This window comes from Pteropus medius, unplaced genomic scaffold, assembly GCF_902729225.1.
Source record: "Pteropus medius unplaced genomic scaffold, Ma_sr-lr_union100, whole genome shotgun sequence".
Classification (NCBI taxonomy): Eukaryota; Metazoa; Chordata; class Mammalia; order Chiroptera; family Pteropodidae; genus Pteropus; species Pteropus medius.
Genome location: NW_024349801.1, coordinates 1,925,671 through 1,949,100, shown reverse-complemented (window position 1 = coordinate 1,949,100; position 23,430 = coordinate 1,925,671). Strand labels below are relative to the sequence as shown.

General features: G+C 47.2%; 1 protein-coding gene across 5 annotated transcripts in view; it reads left to right on the top strand.

Annotated features, from left to right (window-relative positions):
• Nucleotides 1-23,430, top strand: part of ACSF3 (acyl-CoA synthetase family member 3) — a 59,760-nt gene that overhangs the window by 9,653 nt on the left and 26,677 nt on the right. For all 5 annotated transcript variants that reach the window (XM_039888645.1, XM_039888647.1, XM_039888643.1 and 2 more), the window contains 3 exons: nucleotides 8,496-8,650; nucleotides 10,358-10,506; nucleotides 16,985-17,103. In XM_039888645.1, the coding sequence (XP_039744579.1) occupies nucleotides 8,496-8,650; nucleotides 10,358-10,506; nucleotides 16,985-17,103 (423 nt within the window). The remainder of the gene's footprint in view (nucleotides 1-8,495; nucleotides 8,651-10,357; nucleotides 10,507-16,984; nucleotides 17,104-23,430) is intronic.

Here is a 23,430-nt window from a genome sequence, read left to right as displayed (position 1 = left end):
CAAAATGAGTCTTAGGGAGCTAAAACCAAGGGGTCAGCAGGGCTGATTCCGTCTGGTGGGTCCAGTGTAGAATCTGTTACTGCCTTTTTTAGTTTCTAGAGCTGCTGCAGTCCTTGCCTTGTGGCTACATCACTTCAGTCTCTGCTTCTGTGGTCACATCTCCCTCTGCCTCCCTCTTTAAGGACCCCGTGATCACACTGGGCCCACTGAGTATCCAGGGCATCTGCAAAGTTCCATTTGCCACGTGAGGTACCACATCTGTGGGGATCAGGATGTGGACATTTTGGGGCCATTCTTTAGCTGAGCACACTGGCACTGCACTGTTTTAGAGTAGATGGTCCAGCTGGGGAATCGTTATGAGTTTCCCTGCTAGTCCCCCTTTTCAGCACGTTGTTCCTTCCCAGCATGCCGTTAGGTCTCAGGGAGGGGACTTGTGGTTGTGGCCATGTGGAGAGGGAGGTGAGAGCAGAGCCATCACTGCTGAGCAGAGCACAGCAATGAAGGATGCTGCTTTGGAGGTGAAAGGACCCGGGATCTGACCCTGCCACTTGACACTTGAGACTTTGACACAGCTCTCCCCTGACCCTATCCTGAGAGCCTGATGCAGCTGCAGGAGAGGGGCCAGCAGGCAGGGCTGTGGGCCTTCCTCCCTTCCTCCTTTAGCCACTAAGCTCGACCTTCATCTTTTTGTGTTTTGTTTGGAGCTGCAGGTCCCTTAGTTATTTTAGATGAACAATCTACAGCTTAAAGATGCCTCTCAGGACAGCAGGCTGAGCCACTGGCTATGTGGACCATAAGGACATGCTGGCAGGTGGCAGGTTCAACACCCTCTCTATAGATAGTCTTACTTTATTTAAACATCATCACAACTGTCTGGATTTGTGCAGCATATGGGAGCAAAGTCCCTTAAATCACTTAGGGGAGTGGTTATTTGTTTAATAAAATTTTACTATATCAGCTCCTCTGAAATCAGAGCTTAAATAGATACAGTACAACACAGTTGTCTACTTAAAATCCATGATCAGAGTCCCTTAAAGAGATAAACTTCCCTTCAAAGCTCTGGGTTTGTGTGTGTTTGTAAAGACCAGAACAGCAGGATCCAGCCTCTTGGGCTCATGGCCCATGGCCCTGGATCGCATGTTGTGTGGGTGGGCTCATCAGTGTCCTTGGCTGTGGGAGATTTCATATGTCAACATGGCAGAGAACTTCATCCTTGGCATGTGGGAGGCCTTGCCTGCCATCCTTGGTGTCTCACCCTCTGAAGAGGTCTTAGTGGTTTAAAGCTTGATGGAATTGACTTTGTTGAACATGTACCTGTGTAGCTTAAATGTGAAAATGAGAGCAGATTTTGGACAACTAAGGATTCAACAGGGGAAAATCCTACAGATATCTCCTACCTGCTGCCAGAGCTCCAGGTTATGTGTATAAATTCTTTGACCTCCTGGGCACTCTCTCGCCTCATCACGGTGGCCCCACCTAGGGCCCTGGAAGCGACTGGGTGGGTGGGTGCCTTAACCATCACGCCTGCACAGCTCTGAACTGTCTGTCATTAGGATGCTCCTTTCACCTATCAAGGTGCTGGGGACAAGGGGCCACCAGCACAGCTCACAAGGAGAGTCCAATCTCAGACCTTCGTGGTTCTTGGCACTGACTTAGGATTTCTCAAAACTGCAACAGAGCTGAATATTGAAATAAATTTGATATGGTGGTTGATAAAAGATTAGAATTTTGTGAATTTTGAATTTTATATTAGTAAAATCCTGCTTTCAGTATTATTAAATATTGGAGGTTTTTTAAAGCTTATATTTAAGAAATTTGTGTAAAGCAGTGGTGCAAGGTGACTAGAAACCTCCAGTGGTTTTTAAATGGCCTTAAATCCTGGGATCTTCAAGTCATCCTGCTGAACAAAATGCATGCTAACAGCGGGGTGACAGGCTGTCACATCCTGCAAGGCTGACTGATGAGGTGACAGTGACTTGGAGGATGGGAGGGAAGATGGATGGGCAAACTGCCCAACGTCACCTCTGCAGAACGAAGTCTGGCTGTTGATGAGCTGTCCAGAGTCTCGATCGATTTCTTGTCTCAGATGACTTTGCTCTGGCCAGCTTCCTCGGGATCCAGCAGCAGGGCATATAAATCAGGGCAGGACTGTGCGGCTGGTACTCACTTTTGTGTTGACCTGCTGGGAACCCTGTTACCTGCAGCCTGATTTGGGAACTGCTGTCTGGTCTTGCTCTGACAGCTCACATCAGAGCAGGTAGAAGAGTTTTCACTAGTGAAGTGCAAGGCCTAGGCGGGATCCCTCAGAGCTATGATTTCTAAGGTATGGAAGTGTTGGAACAACCTGGAGGAGGCATGCTGCTGTTTTAAATATATGCTTCAGGACAACAGCTGCCCCCTTTGCTGATGTGGGTGAATCCAAGAGTGACGCGGCCTCCTCAGCTGGGGGCTGTTCTCCGGCAGATGTCTCTCTGTGCTGGGGTCACATATCTGCATAGATTACCGTAGACCAGTTAACATCCTTCATTTGGCTGACTGTGTGCTCCGTCCTTCCTTCAGCCTCCTGTGGGAAGCCTGGGTGGGGACCACTTGTTCAGCCAGTGGAGGGGGCCTGGCTGGGACCAGAGGTCCCCAGTGTGGATAGATGGCTCACATAGCCTATCCTCCCTCCTGTTGTGCCAGGGCATACCTGGGTCATATACAGTTTAAATTTCCACCGTTTTGTGTCCTCTTTTCCAAGTGCTCATGGTAACAGGCAAGCAAGTCCTTTGTGAGTGAAATAAAGGCCAGGCTAAGGTGAGGCTGTTGTCAGGACTGGGTAGTGGTGGGGTCTGCACACGGGTCAACCAAACTAAAGCCACTCAGCTGTAAATGCTGCAGTGGGCGAGGAGATCGGGGTGGGGGTGGGGTCAAGGCTACGCCTCCTCAGCCATATCAGGTCAGGATATTGACGCTCCCAGGAAGCCCGAGTGTTATCCAGTATATCTACTCAGCCATGCTCCTCCTAGGACCCACACCTTCCCTGGTGACAGGGTGGCACCGACCCATATTTCTTTACAAGCCAATGGGAAGTAGGATGCCACACAGTATCCAGCATATTTGCATTTTAGAGCTTGGAAGGGACCTGAGGGATTTAGTACAAATTAATATTGTGTTGTGAGAAGACAGAGAGAAGCTGATGGGCTTGGTCAAGGTCATAGCCCCTCCTGGGGCAGTTAGGTGGCCTGTCAGTGGATTTGTCCCCACGGATTCACGCACGCCTGGATTTCCAGCACTTCATTCTCTCTGCCGGCCCACTGCTTAGTGTGCAGTGATTCTGAGCCATTAAGTTTATTTCCTCTCTACTCAGCATAGGAAGAAGTGTAATTGTGGGAAAGGGAACCCTATGTCCACATTTTTTATCTCTACTTCTCATTTCTGTACACCTTGATTTCCTAGCTACTCAGCAACAGGGAAATTAAAATGGCATTAATAAAAATGAACTCTCTCAGTTATTCCAAATATGGATTGGTTTAAAATGAGTTGTTAATATATTTCTCATAAATAATATTAGGTCACTTCTTTGCCTGTAAAGAATTATAGAATATGAATTTTAAGGGCCCTTAGAGGGATAACCCAAATCTAGCTCCTCTTTTCATCGTAATCTTAAAACTTTTTAAATTATGTAATGTTTCAGAACATTAAGAGAAATGAATACCCATGAGCCATTGCCCAGCGTTAGCAATTATGAATTCAGAGCCATTCTTGTTTCATCTAGAAACATCCCCTACCTCAGGATTATTTTCAAATGAATCCCAGATATCATATCACTTTAGCATCTCTAAAAGGTACGGATGCTTTTTCTTAAAGTTAGCAACAGCACGGTCATCACAATGAGGTAATGAGCAAGAATCCTTTAATATTGCATATTACTGCCAGTGCCGTCACTGTCAGTGCCCCCTCGTTTCTTAAGTTTGTTTGAATTAGATCTGAATAATGTCCCTGCCTTGAGCTTAGTTGATATGTTGCTTGTGTTGCTTCATGTGCAGGTCCTCTTGGTCTTTTCTTTGCATTTTTTAAGAAATTAGGCTGTATGTCCTGTAGACTTTCCCACAGTCTGTTTTTGTGGATTGCATGCTTGTGGTGTTATTTAATGTGTGTCCCTATACCCTGTATTTGCTGGAAATTGGTAATTAGATCTCGGGGCATGATAAGATTCAGGGTTTTTGTTTTGCTTTGGTGGGAAGGAGACTTCAGAGATGCTATCCATGTTCCTCCAGCAGGGGCACATATGCCTGGTTGTCTCTCACTTTGTGATGTCAGCACTCACTGATGCTTACTACCTAGAGCCGTTAATTTGGTATGGTTTGTAAAATATGGAATGTTGTCATGGATTCTTTTATTTTACATGCAGGTATGACTTATAGTCAATGCATGTAAATTAAGTATGCAGCTAATGCATTTATACGTATGAATACATCTGTGTAATAGTTACCATCAGTAAAGACAGAGAACATTTAGCCCCAAAATGTTCTCTCATACCCTTTCTTGTCAGTACCCCACATCCCCACACACTCAGAGGTAGCACCAGTCTGGTTTCTGTCACTGTAGATTAGTTTTATGTGTTCTTTGTGTAAGTGGATTCAACAGTATGTGTTCTTTTGTGTTTTTTAGTTTATCATACTATTTTAAGCTTTATTCTTCCATTGCATCGATTGTAATTTGTTGTTGTTGTTGTTTTGTTTTGTTTTTGTATTGCCGTGTTGTATTGTGTTATATAAAAGGCCACAGTTTATCCATTCTGCTATTGAAGGACATTGGATTGTTTCTAGTTTGGGTATATTATGAATAAAGCTCCTATAATCATTCTCATACAGATCTTTCTGTAGATATTTCTTTTAGATCTCTACGTACTGTGCTAGATACCAGCTGGGCTGGAAGTGTATTTAATTTTGATCCAACAGCAAAGGGTTCTCCAAAGTAGTTGCATGTTTTCTACTCCCACCAGCAGTGTGTGAGCGCTCCAGTTACTCCACGTGCTACCCACACATAGTATTGTCAGTTTTGTCAGTTTTAGCCACTCGGGTGGGTATGTTTTAATTTCCTTTTATTGGAGTATAGTGCCCATGAAGTGCAATGCACAGATTTAAGTGTGTGGTTTAGTATGTTCTGATGAATACACCTGTGTCATGTACTCTCTGGTGGGGCTATAAAACATTCCCACATGCCAAAAGTTTCTCATGCCTCCTTCCAGTCACCCTACTAGAGGAGGCCACCTCTTCTGATTTTTATCGCTTTAAATTCATTTACCTGCTCTTGAACTTTGCATATAGTGGAACTATAGCATGTGTACTCTTTTGTGTCTCACCTCTTTCTCTGATCATAATATTTTTGAGATTTATCCATGTTACATGTGTCAGTGGTTAGTTCTGTTTTATCACCAAGTAGCCCACTGTTGTTCATCCATTCTCCTGTTGATGGACATTTTGGTTGTTCCCATGTTAGGCTTTATGAATGAAGCTGTTGGGAACATTCTCATGTAAGTTTTTTTCTACATGTACTCTTATATTTCTTTAGAGCAAACGGGTAAAATTACTCTGTCACAGGGTCATGCATGTAATTCACATGCCACAAAATTCACCTATTATAAATGATTCAGTGATTTTTAGTAAATTTAAAGAGTCGTGCAGTCGTTATCTCAATCCCTATTCCCACACCCAGTCCCTGTCTGCCTTCTGTCTCTAGAATTTTCCTTTTCCGGACCTTGCATATAAATAGAATCGTATAATATGTAGTGTTTTGTGTCTGGCTTCTTTCATTCTGTATGGCATGTTTGAGTTTCATCCATATTGTACCATGTGTATCAGTAGTTTGTTCCTTTTGTTCCTGGATAGCATCCCACGTACGTCTGTCCCACATTTTGTTCATCCATTTACCATTTGATGGGCATTTGGATCACTTCCAGTTTTTGTCTATTAAGAATATTGGTGCTGTGAACACTTGCATACAGACATGTGGACATGTTTTCATTTACCTTAGTAGATGTGTAGGAATAGAGTTGTTGGGTTGTGTGGTAAGTTTATGTCGAATGTTTTAAAAAAACTGCCAAACAGCTTTCTAAAGTGCTGTATTTTTACATTCCTGCCAGCAGTGTTTGAGGGGTACAGTTTCTCCACATCCTCGCCAATACTTTTTTACTGGATTTGTGAATTATTGCTATAGTCATTATAGTGGAAACGAAGTATCTCGTGGGTTTGTTGTTGTTGTTGTTGTTGTCGATGTTTTTGCATTTCCCTAAGGACTAATGATGTTGAACATTTTTTCACGATTTTACTTGCAACCTCTTTGGTGAACTGTCTATTCAGATCTTTGGCCTATTTTAAACTAGGTTATTTGTCTTCTTATTGTTAGTTGTAAGGGTTTGTTATAGATTCTGGACACAACTTCTTTATCAGATATATGGTTTGCAAATATTTTCGCCTGGTTTGGCTTGTCTTTTCATTTTCTTAATGGCATCTTTTGAAACACATGTATATAATTTTGATGAAATCCATTTTATAAATTTTCAAATTTCAAGATCATGCTTTGGTGTCATATCTAAGAAAATTTATTTAACCAAAGATCATGAAGATTTTCTCTTGTTTTTCCTAGAAGTTCTGTAGTTTTAGCTCATACATTTAGGTCTCTGATCCACTTTGGGTTAATTTTTGTGTACGGTAAAGTCAAGGTCTAAAATTTATCTTCTTGCATGTGGATTTCAGTTGTCTCAGTAGTTTGTTAAAAAAGATTATTCTTTCTCCCATCGAAGTGACTTGGCCCCTTTGTCAAAAATCACTTGGCCAGCAATGTATTGGTTTATTTCTGGACCCTCATCTGTTCTCTTGATCTCTGTGTCCCATACTGCATTGATCCTGTTGCTTTAGAGTAGGTTTTGGAGTAGGAGATGTATCCTTCACCTTTATTCTTTCTTCTTTTTCACTCTGAGAAAGGAAGTCTTGGCTCCTCTGGATCCTTTGCTTTTCCATGTAAATCATAAGGTCAGCTTGTCAATTTGCACAACAGTGCTTGCTGGGGTTTGTGGGGAGGAATGCATTGAAGCCATAGCTCAGTTGGCGGAGAGTTCCATCTTAACAATATCGAGTTTTCCAATCCACGGACATGGATTATCTCTCCACTTATTTAGCTCTTCTCTCTTTTCCTTTTCTAGGACTACAATTATATCATGTTAGATTATTTCATGTGGCCCACATGTCACTCACACTCTATTCTTTTCCTTTTTCTTCCCCGTCTATACTTCAGTTTAGATTATTTTCGCTGACTCATTTTTCACTTCTTTTATCTTTTTTCTGCTGCATCTAATCGGTTAAGTCTATCCAATATATTATCTTAATTTCAGATAATATATTTTCCAGTATTAGAATGGTCCTTTTTGCAGTTCCACTCCTTGGATGAAATCTTTGATTTTCCCTCATTTTGTTCATCTTTCTTCTAAATTCCTTAGCACTTATTGTAATTATTTTAAATTCCTTGTCGGAAAATTCCAACATCTGGATCTTCTGAGAGTCTGCTTCTGTTGACTTTTTTTTCCTGTTAATCATGGTTCACATTTTTCTCTTTTCTTACATGCTTTGTAATTTGGGGGAGGGAGGGAGATGCCAGTCATTGTCTTTAAAAGAATGATATTATTTTTCCCCAGAAAGGCATCCTTTCCTCTGTCTGGCAGCTATGGTGAGGAAGTAATTACTACCCTCCAATTAGGAATTAAGATTGGTCGGGGCTGGACTGCAGCATTGGTATCTGTTTATCCAAAGTTTCAAATGACTTAGGTGCAAGCTCTGTCTGCATACAGTGTCCTGGGCACCCAGTGCCATGAGTTCTCTGCTCTCTTTCCTGACCATGGGCATATACACGACTGCTGTGACGAGAACCTCAAAATGAGCATAATACACCAGATTTTTTTTTTTTTTTTGAAGATTAGGGATAACACACAAGCACTTTAACTGGTGAGAAACTTGAAGCATCTTTATATTAAAACAAAAAGCATCTGTCATGGAGTGAAATACAAAATTCACTTGGCTTTTTTCAATAGAAGAGAAAATGTCGTCTGTTTACCATCTGTCACTTGCCCCTCTGGGCCAGTCACTGTGCTGACTCTCAGACTCACCGATGGCCACTCGGAGGAGTCTGAGGTGCCACATCTCTCCTGACAGCAGATCTGAGGCTGGAACCTTGTACCTGCCCTTCTCTCTGGACCTTCTTCCTCCTCGCAGGTCATACCTAGGGCCAGACACGAATGTCCTCCAGCACAGAGCGACTTCCACGGGAATGGCCAGAGACGTCGTCACCATATAAAAGCGAGATGCCTTTTTAGGTGGGAACCACTTATGGACCCTTTAACACTTCAGAAAAGGAGAAGCCTCCATTAGGAACACTGTTCCTGGAACAGAGGCATCCATGCACGTGCATGTGTGCATGCTTTCTGATCTTTTTTACTATGTTTTTTTCTTTCTTTTTAGGTTTGGGAAAAGTTCTTAAGTTCTGAAACTCCACAGGTTAATGTATTTATGGCAGTGCCTACAATATACAGCAAGTTGATGGATTATTATGACAAGCATTTTACCCAGCCTCATGTCCAGGATTTCGTACGTGCAGTTTGTAAAGAAAAGATCAGGTAAATGAAAATACTCCATCTTCCCATCTAGAAAGTCTTAAAGATCCACAAATATAACTTACTTCTAATAAATCAGTTCTGCTAAGTGTTAGGAAGCGGTGTTTTCCATTTCCTTTAAAATATACATGTACGTATTTATATCTACAGTCTCTACATATCTGCATGTACTCTGTATCTGTATCTCTAGCCTATCCCTCTGTAGAGCGATCTGCATGTATATCTCTATATTCTATCTGTTTTTCTCTATCGGTCTTGCGGCAGAGTCTGAAAGATGGGGGTGAGGACAGTGAACTGACCGTCTCATTTCCGTCCTTTCTGACCCCACATCTATGTGCCCCCACCCCCTCTGTATCATTTCTCTCCAGCATAGTCTGCGGCTCTTGGAGTCCTCCCTGCTGGGGGCCCCATCACATCCCTCTTGACAGAGGTACGCCAGAGTCTTTGGGGTCCTTCAGTGACGTGAAGTGTGCTCTTTACTCTTAAGAACTGTGGACGTGATACGCTCCTCTCCCCGTTTGTTATTGAAGTGTGACCCTTAGAGCGCACACCTAAGTGAGCAGCGTGGTGAGTTTCACAGGCCCAAAAGACGCACATCACCACAGAGACACAAGCTATGTCTGTGGCGAGCACAACCTTTTAACACCTCAGTGAGTGAGCTGCTAGACAAACAAGAATTTTAAATTCTGAATGTATTTGTGTGCATATCCCCGTGGACTTCGTGCCATTCTGTGCATCCGATTCTTAGTCCTTAAGAACACAGGAAGGGCACCTTTGTTTCCCAGAGAGAATTCCGAATTAGCCAAGACAAATATTTGATATTATTATGATTTCGCTCCCACCACTCCTCTGTTCCTCTTCTTTTGGTGGAACTACAGCCCCAGTCTGAGATTGCCGGCTGCCCATCAGCTGCCAGCCCACCCTCTCACGGGGAACTGTGGGTTTGGGCAGCTGCTGATGGAAGTGTCCGATGCTCAGCCACCAATATGAACATGGGCTTAGGAGCACTTTCTACCGATTCCTACAGAACCCAGGGCAGAAATGATATGAGAGGAAACCAGGGTGATTTCTGGGGTGACAGAGACCCCGAGACCTGACCAGTTTGGGCTCATGACATTGTGAGTTGTACACACTTGTGAGGAAGCGCAGTGGTCATTACTTCTGCTTGAACTAGAACCAAAAATCTCTTCCTTTCTACACATAATGCTTAAGTGACACAGTATATGCCAGAGCATTGTGGAGCTCTCAGATGTTTTATAAATGTCACTGTCACCTTCATGAGCCCATTAGCACAAGGTAGTGCATACATCCCTCAGCCGTGAACTGTCTCCTCTCGCTTGCCTCACCTACTCCTCTGACCTGGTAGCATTTTATCCATGAACTAAATTCTGTCATAATCATCTTATTGTTGTTGTTATTTAGGGTTATTTGTGAATGGCATATTAATTATTTGCAAAGAATGCCACCAAAGATCCTAAGACTATTTTCTTCTTTTACTTTGATTGCTCATCCTTTTGAAGACCTATTTATATTTTAAAATCTACCCAACAAATTCTTTTCAAAGAACAAATTAAATTTTAGCCCCAACTATAGTTTTATCATGAATTTTAAAATAGTGATATTGAATGAAGAATGCTCTGCCTTGTTTTTTATTGTACTGAAGAATGGTGTCATCTCAAAAGCTAAGGTCACCTCTGGTTTGCTGGGTAGGTTGATGGTTTCAGGATCGGCCGCCTTGCCCCTGCCTGTGCTGGAGAAGTGGAAGAACATCACAGGCCACATCCTGCTGGAGAGGTACGGGATGACGGAGACCGGCATGGCCTTGTCTAACCCCCTGACCGCAGCAGCTCGCCTGCCAGGTATGCACAGTGCCCACCAGCTGTGGACTCTCCCTCTGTACCCCTCAGGTGGGCCAGTGTATAGAGGATGCCGCCCCACCGGGCCTGGAGAACCGCCTATTCCCTTTGGACACTCACTTTTCTCCCAAATGGTCAGTTAAGGACAGGACAGAAGGCGTTCTTTATACCAGTGTCCTTCTCAGGTGACCTGGGGAGACAGGTGAGAAGGGGAACTACCAGAACCCATGTGCTTGGCAGACTACCTCCTAGCGTGGGTGCTGCTTATATCCAGACCAATGCACATTGGCAGCCCCCCACAGGTTCCCTGAGCCATTCAAGACCAGTGTCAGGAGAGACAGCAGGTGCGGGGGGAGGGGGTGAGAGTATCCACCGCCTGTGCTCAGTGACCTACATGCATCTGGATGACCCACTGCTCTAGACGGGTTTTTGTCCTTTGGTCTTCCTGTCCAGCCTCCTCTAAGATGTTCCACTCCGACTTTCACTTAAACAGACCTTCACATCCTGGGTCCTTAACAAGCAGAGAAAAGACCCAAGATGGGAATGTGTTCTGTCTGTTCTCAGCCTTCTCCTTGTTCTCACGAGAAGTCACCTCCAGTGTGTCCAAAACACAAGCGATGTCTCATTAGAAGTAAAAGTAAAATAATCCTACATCTATAATTTTAGCTGTAGATCTATTTATCTTGTATATACAATGAAATTCACCCTTCTCATGTTCAGTTCTGTGAGTAGTCGTGTAGCTACCATCACACCCAAGATATAGAAGGGTTGAATTGCCTCAGATTGCATAGTCAGCACCTCCTCCCCACAGCCAGGTAGGCACTTACTTGTGTTTACACAACCTTTTGGATCTGGTTTCTCTTACTTAGGATAAATCTGAGACTTCTCTGTGTCGTCACATGTCCCTTTACATTGCCACATAAGATTCATGGCCACTGTTTGTTAAACTGTTCACCAGCCGAAGGATACTGGGTTATGTCTAGTTCTGGATGGTTACCAGCAGAGCTGTTGTAAACGTGCTGTGCAGAGATTCATGTGAGCATTGTCTTTGTTTCTCATGGGTAAATCCCTCGGAGTGGGATTGCTAGGTTAGAAGGTAGGTCTGTGCTCCGCTTTCTAAGAAGCTGCCCAACTGTCTCCAGAACAGCCCCTGATATAAAGATGACCTTACCAACTGACAGACAAGGACTGAGGCTTCAAAAAATCATGTAACCTGCCCAAGGCCACAGAGCGAGTATATGACCGAGCAGACATTCACACCATTAGATAGGGATGCCCACTTTGCTAGGGCACAGTGGCACAGTAGACAGCCCAGTTTAAAGGAAGAAAAGGGGGCGGGGAGGACAGGAAACCTTCCGAGCCTTTATTGCAAGAGCAAATACAAGGTTGAGAAGCCAAGACCAGGAGCCAGAACGGGATGGAGAGAGCAAAGGGCGATGTAGGGACCATCCGTAGGAAGGAGACTTGGGGATTGTCCGCAGGCAAGTTGCAAGTCGGAGGCTCAAAGGCCCAGCTGGGGATTCACCCTCAGATGGTGGAGGGAGCCAGGAAAGCAGCCACCCTGGACAGAGATACACCAAGAAAGTTCCCAACTGTCCTGGCCTTCTCCAGTTCCCTCTGATGTGGAACCTCAAGACTTGTTTATTGGGCAGAAATTTTTGAATCTTAATTTATGGCTACAGCTCTTACTCAGGCCTTAAAGACCATGCGTGGAACATTAGAAAGTAAACTAGGTGTAGTTACTCTTCTAAAAACTGGTATCAAATATCCATGATGGTTTCTCATCTATAAAGCAAGCCTCTAACAGTCAAGTGCACTGCTAGTTCGTTGGTTTGGAAAAAAAAAGTGAATAAAGTAACCCTCAATATTAAATTCAAGTGTGCTACATGAAAATCCCTAAAATACATTTCTTGAAAAATCCGGTTGAGGAGGTTTTCTTTAGATCTCTGCACCTCTCTTCCTGGGCTGGGGCTTGTTTCAGCCAGAGGCTGTGGACTCATGTTGGAGCCCCAGCCTGTGTCCCCTTCACACTCAGGACACAGCCATGCTGCTCCTCCTGACCTTCCTACACCTGCTCCCAGCGCGGGGGTTATTTCTGGAGGCCCCTTTCTGGTGCCTGCACAGCCTCTAAATGATGCTCCTGTGGTCGCCTAACTACCACTAGGATTCATTTAAAGGCTCTCAAAACCTGACGGGAGCATGGAAGGGCAAGGTCACCCTCAAAGGAGGGACTCACTGCGTGAGGGTGGATGTTTGCCGAGTGTTAAGCTCTGGGTCTGATCCCATCGTTCATTCCCTGTGTCCCATGTGGGTACCGTGAAGGGAGATGAATAATTCATGGCTGAGTGCTGCTGGGCCTAATGACACTCTAATTGGTGGTTGAGATCAGAGGCGCTAATGGCTCCTGCAGTGGGACTCCGTGGATCATTGACAGGAGCTCCAGGACCTTATTGGCCTGTTTCCATTCTCTCGGGACCAGCTGCAGAGCGGCCTCGCTCCCCAGATGCTGGACGGAACTGCAGGCCAATTAAAGTTATCTGGAAAGAGCTGACAACTGTTTTAGAGAGGCGGAAGAATGACATGCCCCTTCTGACTGTGGCCAGCACTGCTGCCAGGATGGACACTAGGAGGGCGGCACTGTCCACGTGGTGCTAAGCAGGGGCACTATCCACATGGTGCTAGGTGGGTGGCACGGTCCACGTGGTGCTAGGGGAGTGGGATGTCAGCATGGTGCTAGGGGGTGGCTGCTGCCAATTGAGCCTGTTCTGCCAGGGCCAGCATGGGGGTGGGGTGGAGTGTTTGCGGGGCTCTGTGGCTGCCCCACCCCTGGCTTCAGTCTCTTCCCTGCGTGGACTTCACTTTAATGAATCAACAGGGCTGTGAAACTGAAGTCATTGTCTCTGCCTTGACAGTTTAACTCTATTGTTGTGTTCGTGATGCCATGATTAATTAATATTCGGTCAGCACTTTCATTATAGAGCTTAACGGTTTGTAACTTTCACTTTGAGAGGAGAGAAGAGGCCTTACTGAACAGAGAGGAGCAGGAAGAGTGTGTGTGGAGGGGTAGTTTCTTCCTTATTAAAAAAAATATTCAAAAGAGAAATGAGTGGATTGAAAGGAGGCAGGCAGAGGGTGGTGGATGGGGAGGCTGGCCTTTTTGCATTCAAAGAGGAAGACCATGTATCTCTTTTCTGATGAGAAATATATATTTGGTCTTTGTCCTTATTCCTGGCACAGACCTCCTAAAACTCTTGGAATTTCCTAGGTCCTAAGTGTCTTTGTTTATTTATAACAAGCCTGTTTCAACCACACCTGAGTTTGTGTTAATGCGATGACTTTTGGAAGACTCCTAAGGATGGGGGCTGGTTGTCAGGGGAACCAACCAGGTGATTGGAAGGTGGAACTTCAGCCCCATCCCAACCACCTGGGAAGGAAAAGAGGCTGGAGGCTGAATTAATCACCAGTGGTCAATGGTTTAATCAGTCGCGCCTGCATAATTGAAATTCTGGTGAATGCATGGAGGTGCTGGGAGGGTGGCTCGCCTGGAGAGCATGGAAGCTCGAAGCCCCTTCCCCCATACCTGCCCTAGATACTCTTCCATCTGGCCGTTCAGAGATTGTATCCTTTATGACAACTGGTCTTCTAGTAAGTAAACTGTTTTTCCTGGGTTCTGTGAACCGCTCTAGCAAATTATTGAACCCCAGGAAGGGGTTGTGGGAACCTCTGATTTGTAGTCAAGTCAGGCAGAAGCTGTGGTTAACACCAGTTGTTACTGGCATCACTAAAGTGACCTACTGAAGGTGAGGGGCAGTTTGTCAGACCAGGTGCTTAACTTTCTCCACATGTGCTCCCCGCAATAGCTATGTGCCTCCCCTGCCTGAGGCCTCCTTGTCCACACGCATCTCTTTGTGGTCCCAGGACCTGGATGGAGCCTCTGTTTTCTTCCTGTTGGGGAGACAAGCGCAGGGCTTACACTTGAGGAGGCATTGCTGTCTGAGAGGCCTCTGTAAGGCCTGAGCAGGCGTCATGCCACCAAGATGGGCCTCTCGGAAGAAAGGGAACAAGGAGCAAGTTGGCTTTTATTTCTGAGTGAGGTGGTTGGTCCTGCTTAAGATTCTGTACTTAAGTTGATGAAGTGCCTGCTGATGAAATAATCACATTCTGCCTGATTGCTTAAGGTGTGTTCATGGAACTCTTTATCTCTGGCAGGTACTTGAAGAAATCATATCTGACCAGTCTCAGAGGGTAATAAATCAATTTCCAGTATTTGCTGTTTTCTCGTTATTCAGGCTAATCACCCTGCCCAGCACTACATCACCCTTGTTCAAGCAGCAAGAAACATCTTATTGATACAGATTATGGGAGTGTTGTAAGCTCCACAGGGTCTGCAGCAGTGCCAAGGGCACCAGGTCAGTGTGGCCTGTCTGAGCATCCCTGCCTCTCACATGCGGCCTTTCTTTTCTGCACATTATCTGCCCAATTCCTCCCTTGAACTGTATGTTTTGTGGGGTTTACACACATACTAATCACTAAGGGCTAAAACCAAGGTTAGCCTACTGAAGCTTTCACCATGAAACATGAGCAATTGGGAGCATCTGGAGACCTCGGACCCCTGGCTTGGGCGAGCATCCCAGCAGTCAGGGCTGTGGCCCCGGCTTGTCACTCTGCCAGTGTGTCTGTTAGTCCTCATCAAACCATTAAGTCCAGAGAAGAATAGTGTAGATGACAGGAATTAAACTTGTCACTGAAAAGAGAGATCCACAAAGAAAGGAGTCATTTAGTCTAGAAAAGATGATGACCTTGAGATCAACTGGAAACTGAACTTAGTGTCTGCAAAGTGGCAGCTGGTCTTCACTGTACCCAGGGTCAGGCTGAGCCATGCAGCAGGAAAAGCATGGCCTTTGAGGTCAGGAAGGTCTAGGCTTGGACCCACTTCCACATTCACAGGCTAGTCCTCGTCTCTGGTCTCTATGTCTTGTCTCCACACTGCAAATGAAATGCCCCTGCTTCCAGGTTATCTAGAGTCTTGAGTGTCCTGGTACCTATGTAGGTGTACCTCAAAGAAGAGATGGGGGCATTATTCCTTTTATATGAAATGTCCAGAGCAGGCAAATCCACAGAGACAGAAATCAGATCAGTAATGCGGTGCAGGGGGATGGGAGTGGGGTGGGGGTACAAAGTGGCTGCTGCTAGGTACAGGCTTCCTTCTGGGGTAATGAAAAGTTCTGGAACTAGATGGTGATGATGATTGCATAACACCATGAATGTGGCAGATGCCACTGAATTGCCACTTTATAATGATCAATTGTATCTTATTGTATCTTATATGGATTTCACTTTAATTTGAAAAATCTTTGGAAGCAAAAAAAGAAGGAGGAGGAGGAGGAGAAGGAGAGAAGAAGGAGAAAGAAGGAGGAGGAGGAGGAGGAGGAGGAAGAGGAAGAAGAAGGAGGAGGAGAAGGAGAAGGAGGAAGGAGAAGAAAGAAGAAGAGATAGGAGAATGCTGGTGCCTCTGCTTCCCACAGGACAGGGATACATTTCAGACCAGAGTTGAGGAGCGAGACCTCCAGAACATGAAACAGCAGAGAGCTCAGGGTTATAGGGCCCAGGCTGTACCCCACCAAGACCTGAGGCACAGAAGACAGGTCGAGGAGGACAAGAGAGCACTGTTGTAGTAAAATGAGACTGATGTAACAGGCCATGTGAAATATCTGCATGGAGGACACTGAGTGGATTGCAGAGAGTTTGCTGACCTGCCTTCCTGGGACGTTTATCCCCTAACAGATCCTCGTTGAGTCCAGCTATTAAAACAAAGGGCCTGAGACTTTGAAGTGAATTCTCACTGATGCTGAGTGTTTGGTGTTAGAATCTCTGTCCCACCTTAGTCATTCATTACAGTGGCTGTGGGGCACATCCTGGTCACCTGCCTACCTGTGTAGGTTCAAAGTTTGATTGTAAGCTGGCCCACCATGCTAGGGGCTTTGGTTGGGATGTAGACACTAAATAAACCATACGTGCTAATAAATGAGCCAGAATGCCAGTGATATGTTATCCCCCTGCCATGAGGATCCCTGCTCACCACCTAACTTCTGGCATCGGTGCCCCTTGGGACCTTCTCTGTACAGGAGTATTTCTATGCCCTTTATTGCTCAGTGAGGTGCTGGAGTACAAGTGGAAGCCATCCCAGCATCCTGCCCTGGGTGCCGGCAGGCCTTCCCGAGGTGAATGAAGGTGCTGTGGAGCATTCGGAGCTAGGCCTCACCCCCTGTTGGCAGCTGCGCGTACTGGCGGTGCCTGCTGCTGCTGCTGCTGCTGCTGCTGCTGCTGCTGGAGCAGGGTGGGGCCCCGTGCTCTTGGTTCTCGGGTCTTCTCCCCTCTGTGCGTGACATCCAGGTGGGATCTGAGCACCTCAGGCATGCGGTCCTCTCCTTCGGAATGCCTCTGACCCATCTCCTTTCTCATGTTTCTCCTTTCCCTGCAGGTTCTGTGGGCATCCCGCTGCCAGGCGTTGAGGTGCGCATTGTCTCAGAAAATCCAAGCCCTCAGAAGGAGGGCTGCCCCTACATCCTCCATGCGGAAGGAAATGAGAAGGACACTAAGGTGAGTCATTCTGCTCTCAGCTGGCAGCACATGGGCATTGCACGATCATGACCACCCAGCAGGCCAGTCACAAAGGTTGAAGATCTCTCTGCTTTGGAGATGGAGTCGCCACTGCACAGGGACAGCCCTCCTGGATGATGGAGATGCTAGCTGGCATTTGCCATGGGCGTCCACTAGTGTTTCCAGGCATTGCCCACCATGTGGACAGTGTAAGAGGACAACTGAGGCCCAGCTGTGCCCTGACCCCCAGCACTCTGCCTGACCCCTCCCTGGGATCCATCCACTGGGATTGCTTTGAGTTGAGTCATGACAGCCTTGGCTAAGGACAGTCCAAGTTAAAACAGGTCGTTGTAGTTGAGACATGGTTAAAAATTCTATGTTGGTAGGACCCTAGCACCCACTCAGAGCGGACGCCAACACAGACTGCCATGGCAGGTGTAGCTGCTGCAGCAGCCTTACTGAAGGCCTTTGGGCAGTTCACAGAGCCCCAGAGAATTAAGGTTACCCACTTCTACTGAGATCATTGGTTCCTCTCTTAATTTCTATGTTCTAAAATTGGCAAGGGTAAAAAAGAAGAAGAAAGGAACATTGTCTTATTTGTTTTAGTTCAGTGAAGATTTTAATAGCTACAAAAGCGCTGATCCTAAGTGAAGGGGAGTACCAGAAAGGTTTAGAGATTAGTGGGAAATGGAATTTTGATTTAAAAGGAAATTATTTTCTCTGTAGCTAATATCCATACTAGACATCACATGCGATTGATTTTTGTTACCCTGAGGTTTCAAAAATGAAAATATTGAGTCCTCATTCTACCTTTTCCTTCTTCATGAGCATCACTGGCCCAGTCAGACTCCCAGTTCTGCATCTCACCTGTGCAAGGAGAGACTGAGGACAGGACTTGCCCTGTGGGACACAGTTTACACATCTAAAATGGGAGGACTGAGGAGATTGTTGTTGAATGTTTTCGTGTAAGGAAATAGGTGGAAATTGGATACTTTTAAGTGTAATATTATGAAAATTTTCAGAATGACATCAAGAAGTAGGTATTCTCTTTACCTAAGAAAACCTCTTACCTGGTGGGCCCATAGGCACACAGAATGTACCCACGTAGAGGCCCGCCTGCAGCCCTCGCTGGGTTGTCACTCTCTCAGGCTCTCTTCCCCAGATGTGACAACCTCCAGACACGGCCTTGCTCCTTCACGGCCTATGGGCAGTTTCCGTGGCACTCTTAGGGTCCTGAGCCATTGCTGTCACTCCCTGACCACCCTCTGCCTGGGCTCTCGCCTCTGCCCCATTGGTCCGTCCAGAGCCTTCAGCCACAGTCACACTTTAGAATCCTTTTCTGGCTCTCAGCCAGTCCCCTGTACCACCCATTCCCCCCTTGACTCCTGATAGATCCTGTTTACACCCAGGTCACCAGCCTCCCTGCGTTTCATAGCTGCTTCCCTGCTAGATGCTCAGGCTGTGCACTGGGCCAGGGATGGCCAGCAGAATGTGCAGGCTGGGGTGTGGGTTCAGGGACACTGCTCCATCAGGACGTACCCAGCAGAGAAACCGGTGGGTGTGTGTGGGGCCACCAGGCACTAGCAGCACAGGCAGCATCATCCATGACTGTGCCACCTCCACCAGGTGCCAGTCACCTGATGGCTCAGCTTCTATGTGCACCTGTTCTGCTGGAGGTGGCAGAGGTGCTGCCAGAGAGAAGGAGTGGGGGTGGGGAGCAGCTTCTTAAATTACAATACAATTTAACTGCTTCGCACCTGCAGTGGCAAGCGGCTGGCCATCTGACAGCTCCTTCTCTCCTGTCTTTGTTTCAGTCTACAGAGAGTTGTGCATTGAAACGTGCTTAAAATAGAAAGAACTGGCAGCCCTAGCCTGGAGCGCCTTGACAATCAGAGAGAAGAAACTACTTGTTCTGCAGGGTGGGAGCTGGAGGAGAGCAGATGCCAACAGCTGGGGGCCCGATGGGCCATGGAGGTTAGAGGGGAGATAAGGGAGCTAGGGTCTCCTTCCTTCCTGCATGATGAGCCCCATACAGACACAGCCTGTCTAAATGTGAAAGTAAGGAGATTTAGCACTCATGATGGCATGTTTGGGGTGTTCTAGAACATTTCCAACTCAGTGAAGGGATCAGTGTGACAGTCAAGACTGGAGCCTGCCTCGATGGCTGCACGGAAGCTGAGGACCACTCCATAGGAAGAGACACCAGAGGGCCTGTTGTCCCATGCGCAGGGTTATGGCAGTTCTGGGCCTGGTGTTTGATCCTATGACCAGTAAGGCTGAGCTAGGCAGAGGCCACCCCCAGGTGACCAGGACCATAGGAGGGACTCCCAGGTAAATCTCAGCTGCAGGGACCTGCTTTTCTTTCCCTATGTTCTTGTTTGAAGGAGCCCCCTACCGTGGCACAATTTGCCTGACGCCAGCTACAGTGCAGTAGAACACATGATCTCGAGCATGTTACCTGCGAGGGCCCAAGCCCGTAAACAGCCTCATGGTCTTGCCCATGAGTAGAGTGGTGGCCCCGCCCTCTTGGTCTTGATGGCATTTGTCAAAATTCACCTTTTAGAAGTGGAGACTCAGAGATATTTTTCACCTTCCCCCATACCAGGACTTTGTAAAGTGATAGCGAAGCAGGACTCGGGCCGTGACCTACATAGAACTTTCCATTTGGGCGCTCCACTCCGTGGGATGCAGCCGCAGCTTTGAGCCGAACAGGGCCCATACTTCCATGCCTGTGCCTCTCCAAGAGCCCATCAGCACTGCAGGGAGTAAGACAAACCCCAGGCAGGGTTAGGCCAGCAGGCGTGAAAACTGCAAAGACTAGGCCATCCTGAAGGAAACGTGTTTCTGTCGATTTCAGTGACATGTTGCAGCAGAAACAGGAACTAACTTGTGGCCTCGTTGGGGACTGTGATTACTAATAAGTAAAGGAGGAAGCTGTGATGCACGTAGTGACCGTTGGTGTGGGGTGGCCTCTGTGATGCTGCAGGAGGTCGCAGTCTTCTCGGTTCTTACACAGATTGTGAATGTGCTGCTGAAGTGTTGATACTGTCTCTGAAAAAGGGATTCGCCAAGCAAAATCTTTCCAGTTCTTATCTAATGCGTTATAAAGTCTCAGTGCAGCCCAAACTGCTAAGGACTGATTTTTTAACATTCAGAAGTCAGGATGGCGGAAGACGATTTATTTCAAGTGGTTTTTAATTTTTAATTGGAAATAATTTTAAACTCACAGAAAAACTGCAAAAATAACAGTACAAAGAATGCCCATACACCCCCTCACCCAGATCACCTACCATTAACATCGGCCACTTTCTCCGCACACACAGGATTTCTCTGCCTCATGAGCCATGGCACGTCACCAAAAAACACTCCATAGCCTGGTGCTCACTCATGTGACTGTGGCACAGGATTGGCATTCGCTGGTATAACGCCCTCGCAAGCTTCTCTGTCCCACATTGGGGTGTTCCTCTTATCTGCTCACCCTGCGACATCATGTGTGGCATCTTCCCTCCACTGCAGGTTCAGTCTGGGGTCATGTGTCTTCTTGGCTTGTCGTGAAGGCAAGTCTTGAACTTGAAAATACTTTCTTCTTAGTTAGACAGTCACCAGGCCTTTAGACCTGAATGACAGGCATGATGTCAGCACAGGTAGTATTTATCAGAAAGAGAACATGTCAACTGAGTAGGAGTGTGCTGCATGGTGACAGTGAGTGTGGAACATGAAGGTTTGGGGAGGACACCTTCGCTGAGAACCTCCTCAGGGCCAGCCTGCTGTGGGCACCATGGCCTCGGCTTCTCCCGTCCACTCCTTTCTTTCATCCAACTAGCACATGAGGAGACCCATCTGGGCCAAGCACTGAGCCCCATGTCGCTGTCAGGATTGGCAGACAGCTATCAACAGTGATGGTGCCCATTGTGGCACGTGCAGTGCAGGGTGGGTGTCCCTTAGGCCTCTGAAGCGTAAGAGCACTTGGTGCTTCTTTGGCCAGAACCCACCACTGAGAATCAGGAGTGAGTGGCCAGGGGTCTCAGGCCTCTATCTGCCCTGAGAAAGGGAGCCCCCAGGGAAGATGGGAGCCCTGCCAGGGCAGAGGGGCAGCTAGGCCGTGCAGTACTTTCCAGAGAGCAGGAGGATCCCCGTTAGCTCCCGCACACGCCCACATCACCCAGTAGTGTGCAGGCAGGGATAAGGCTAGGGGTCGGGGGCGCTGGGGAGGGAGGCTGTTTTGGGTCAGGGGGAAGACTCATTTGTCCTGGATGTGTGGTAAAGCACACCTGTGTGCCCTGCGGAGCACAGTCTGGGCCCTCACTATGGGTCCTTATACAGTGACACCATCGTGTCTTCTTGTCCCTGAGTGTGGGGCTGCCCTGGCCACAGCTGCTTGACAACATGGCCGGCATCCCCGGCACTCACTTGTCTCAGCCATCTGTGGCTCTGCTGCCCGTGCTTCCTGAGTCTTGCAGCTTTGTCTGGTGAGACTTCAGGTGCTAGAAGAGTGGGCACCCTTCCCCTCCCCCACAGGGAGGTTCTTCGGCACCATTTGAAGTGGTTCCACCTTCATGGTTTCCTCTGTCTACTGTCTCCTTGCTGGGCTGGTTAACATGCCTGCCCAGATCTGGGGGGCTTTGTTTGCTACAATGCATCTTTCACGTGCCACAGCCTCCAGCTGGCTCCCGCCTGTAAACTCTGCGAGCACGTCGCACACTGTCTCTTTATTTATTTTATTTATTTTTTTATTTTTTTTGGAAATTGCTCACTTACATGAGAGCTTAACATCAGCCAGCAACAATGGGGTCCATCAGCAGATAAAGGGCTTCACAGCTGTACATAACACACAGGGTAACCAGGCCTTCACACAGAATCATCTTGCTGAGGATGCAAAGAGACCCACGTGGGATGTGCATGGTATGGAGCAGGAGGACAGCAGCAGTGAGCTCTGCTTCCTTTTATTTCCCCTTAAAAATTAATTATCTCGTAGTTTATCCATATGCAGGCTGTCACTCTGGACAGCAGACTGCTCTATTGCCTCTCTTCCCCACACCACCAGCATCTCTCGTACCCTCCCTTGTTGCTGCCATCTGTCGTTGTGTGTGCCACCAACTGCTGCATGCAACCCATGGCAGGGCCTGGACACGCTCTGCCCCATGATGGTAACAGTGCTGTCCACACAGAGGCACTCAGCTCAGATAAATGGCAGACAGTTCTTTGCCTCTTGGGCTGATGGGGTCACTACCTCTATCAAGGGCCAGGTAGGAGGCAGCATGACCCTAAAGAGGGAATCTCACATGGAAAAGTGAGTCCACTTGTCACCCTGACACACCAGGTGAATGTCTGCTAGTGCTCAGCTGCCCTGGCTGTCAACCAGAGCCTGCCCCACAAATGCGCTTTAAAGGCACACTTAGAAACGCAAGGCAAAGAGTCCTGCCTTCCTCCCATTGGCTCATCCCTACTTAGATGACCAGATTTTTCTAGTCCAAGCAATGGGCAATGCTGAGCTGGGCAGCCCTTCATCGGGACATAGCAGGAGCCCACAGTAAAGGAGTGGTCCAAGGAGACCTTCAGGGTTTGGGGCTCTGCCATGGGTCCTGCCCCTGCTCACCTGCCTGCATTCCAGCACCACCTTCTAGCATGCCCTCCACTACAGAGGGCAGAGGCGTCCTCTCATCATGAATTGGGCAGCTGTCAGAGGTTCCACCTGGTAACTTTGCAGCAACACCTACCACTGATAGAGAAAAGAACAGTGCTACTGCCAGCAGGTCACTAGGCCAGTGGAACATGGTTTAGAGTTGGAGCAGACACCGCAGTCTTTGAAAGTGGGATTCAGGCTGCTTCAGATGAAGAAGCGTTCATTCTCACGTTGGCAGCTCTTAAGCATGGCTCTGGTCATAGTAAAATGCAGCGGCACCCATGTGCAGGTGCATGTGCCCTTGGTCACACAATGTTCCTACACGCATGAAGATGGGGAGTTCCCTGTGAAGACAGCCCAGACTTTTCACTGCTGCACGGAAAGCAGGTGTGGCGTGAAGTCACATGAGCAAGCCAGCACCCAGGGTCTGGCTGCCTGCTCCATCCAACCTGCACCTAGAGCGCTCTCAGGAACAGCTGGGGTTCTCGGTGCAGGAACTGGGCCCCACTGACCACCCGCCCAGCCCTGTTCCTCATCACAGCAGATGTTGGTGTTAACTCCGAGTGGTGGTTCTGAGGAATCTCAGCAGAAACTCAGATGGGGCTCTGGCTCTGTGCATGGCCCACTCATGCAGGTGATAGATTTTAGTCGAAGGTAGCATTTGTTGTTATGTACTATTTTAGATTACTTGCTATTTCTCTATA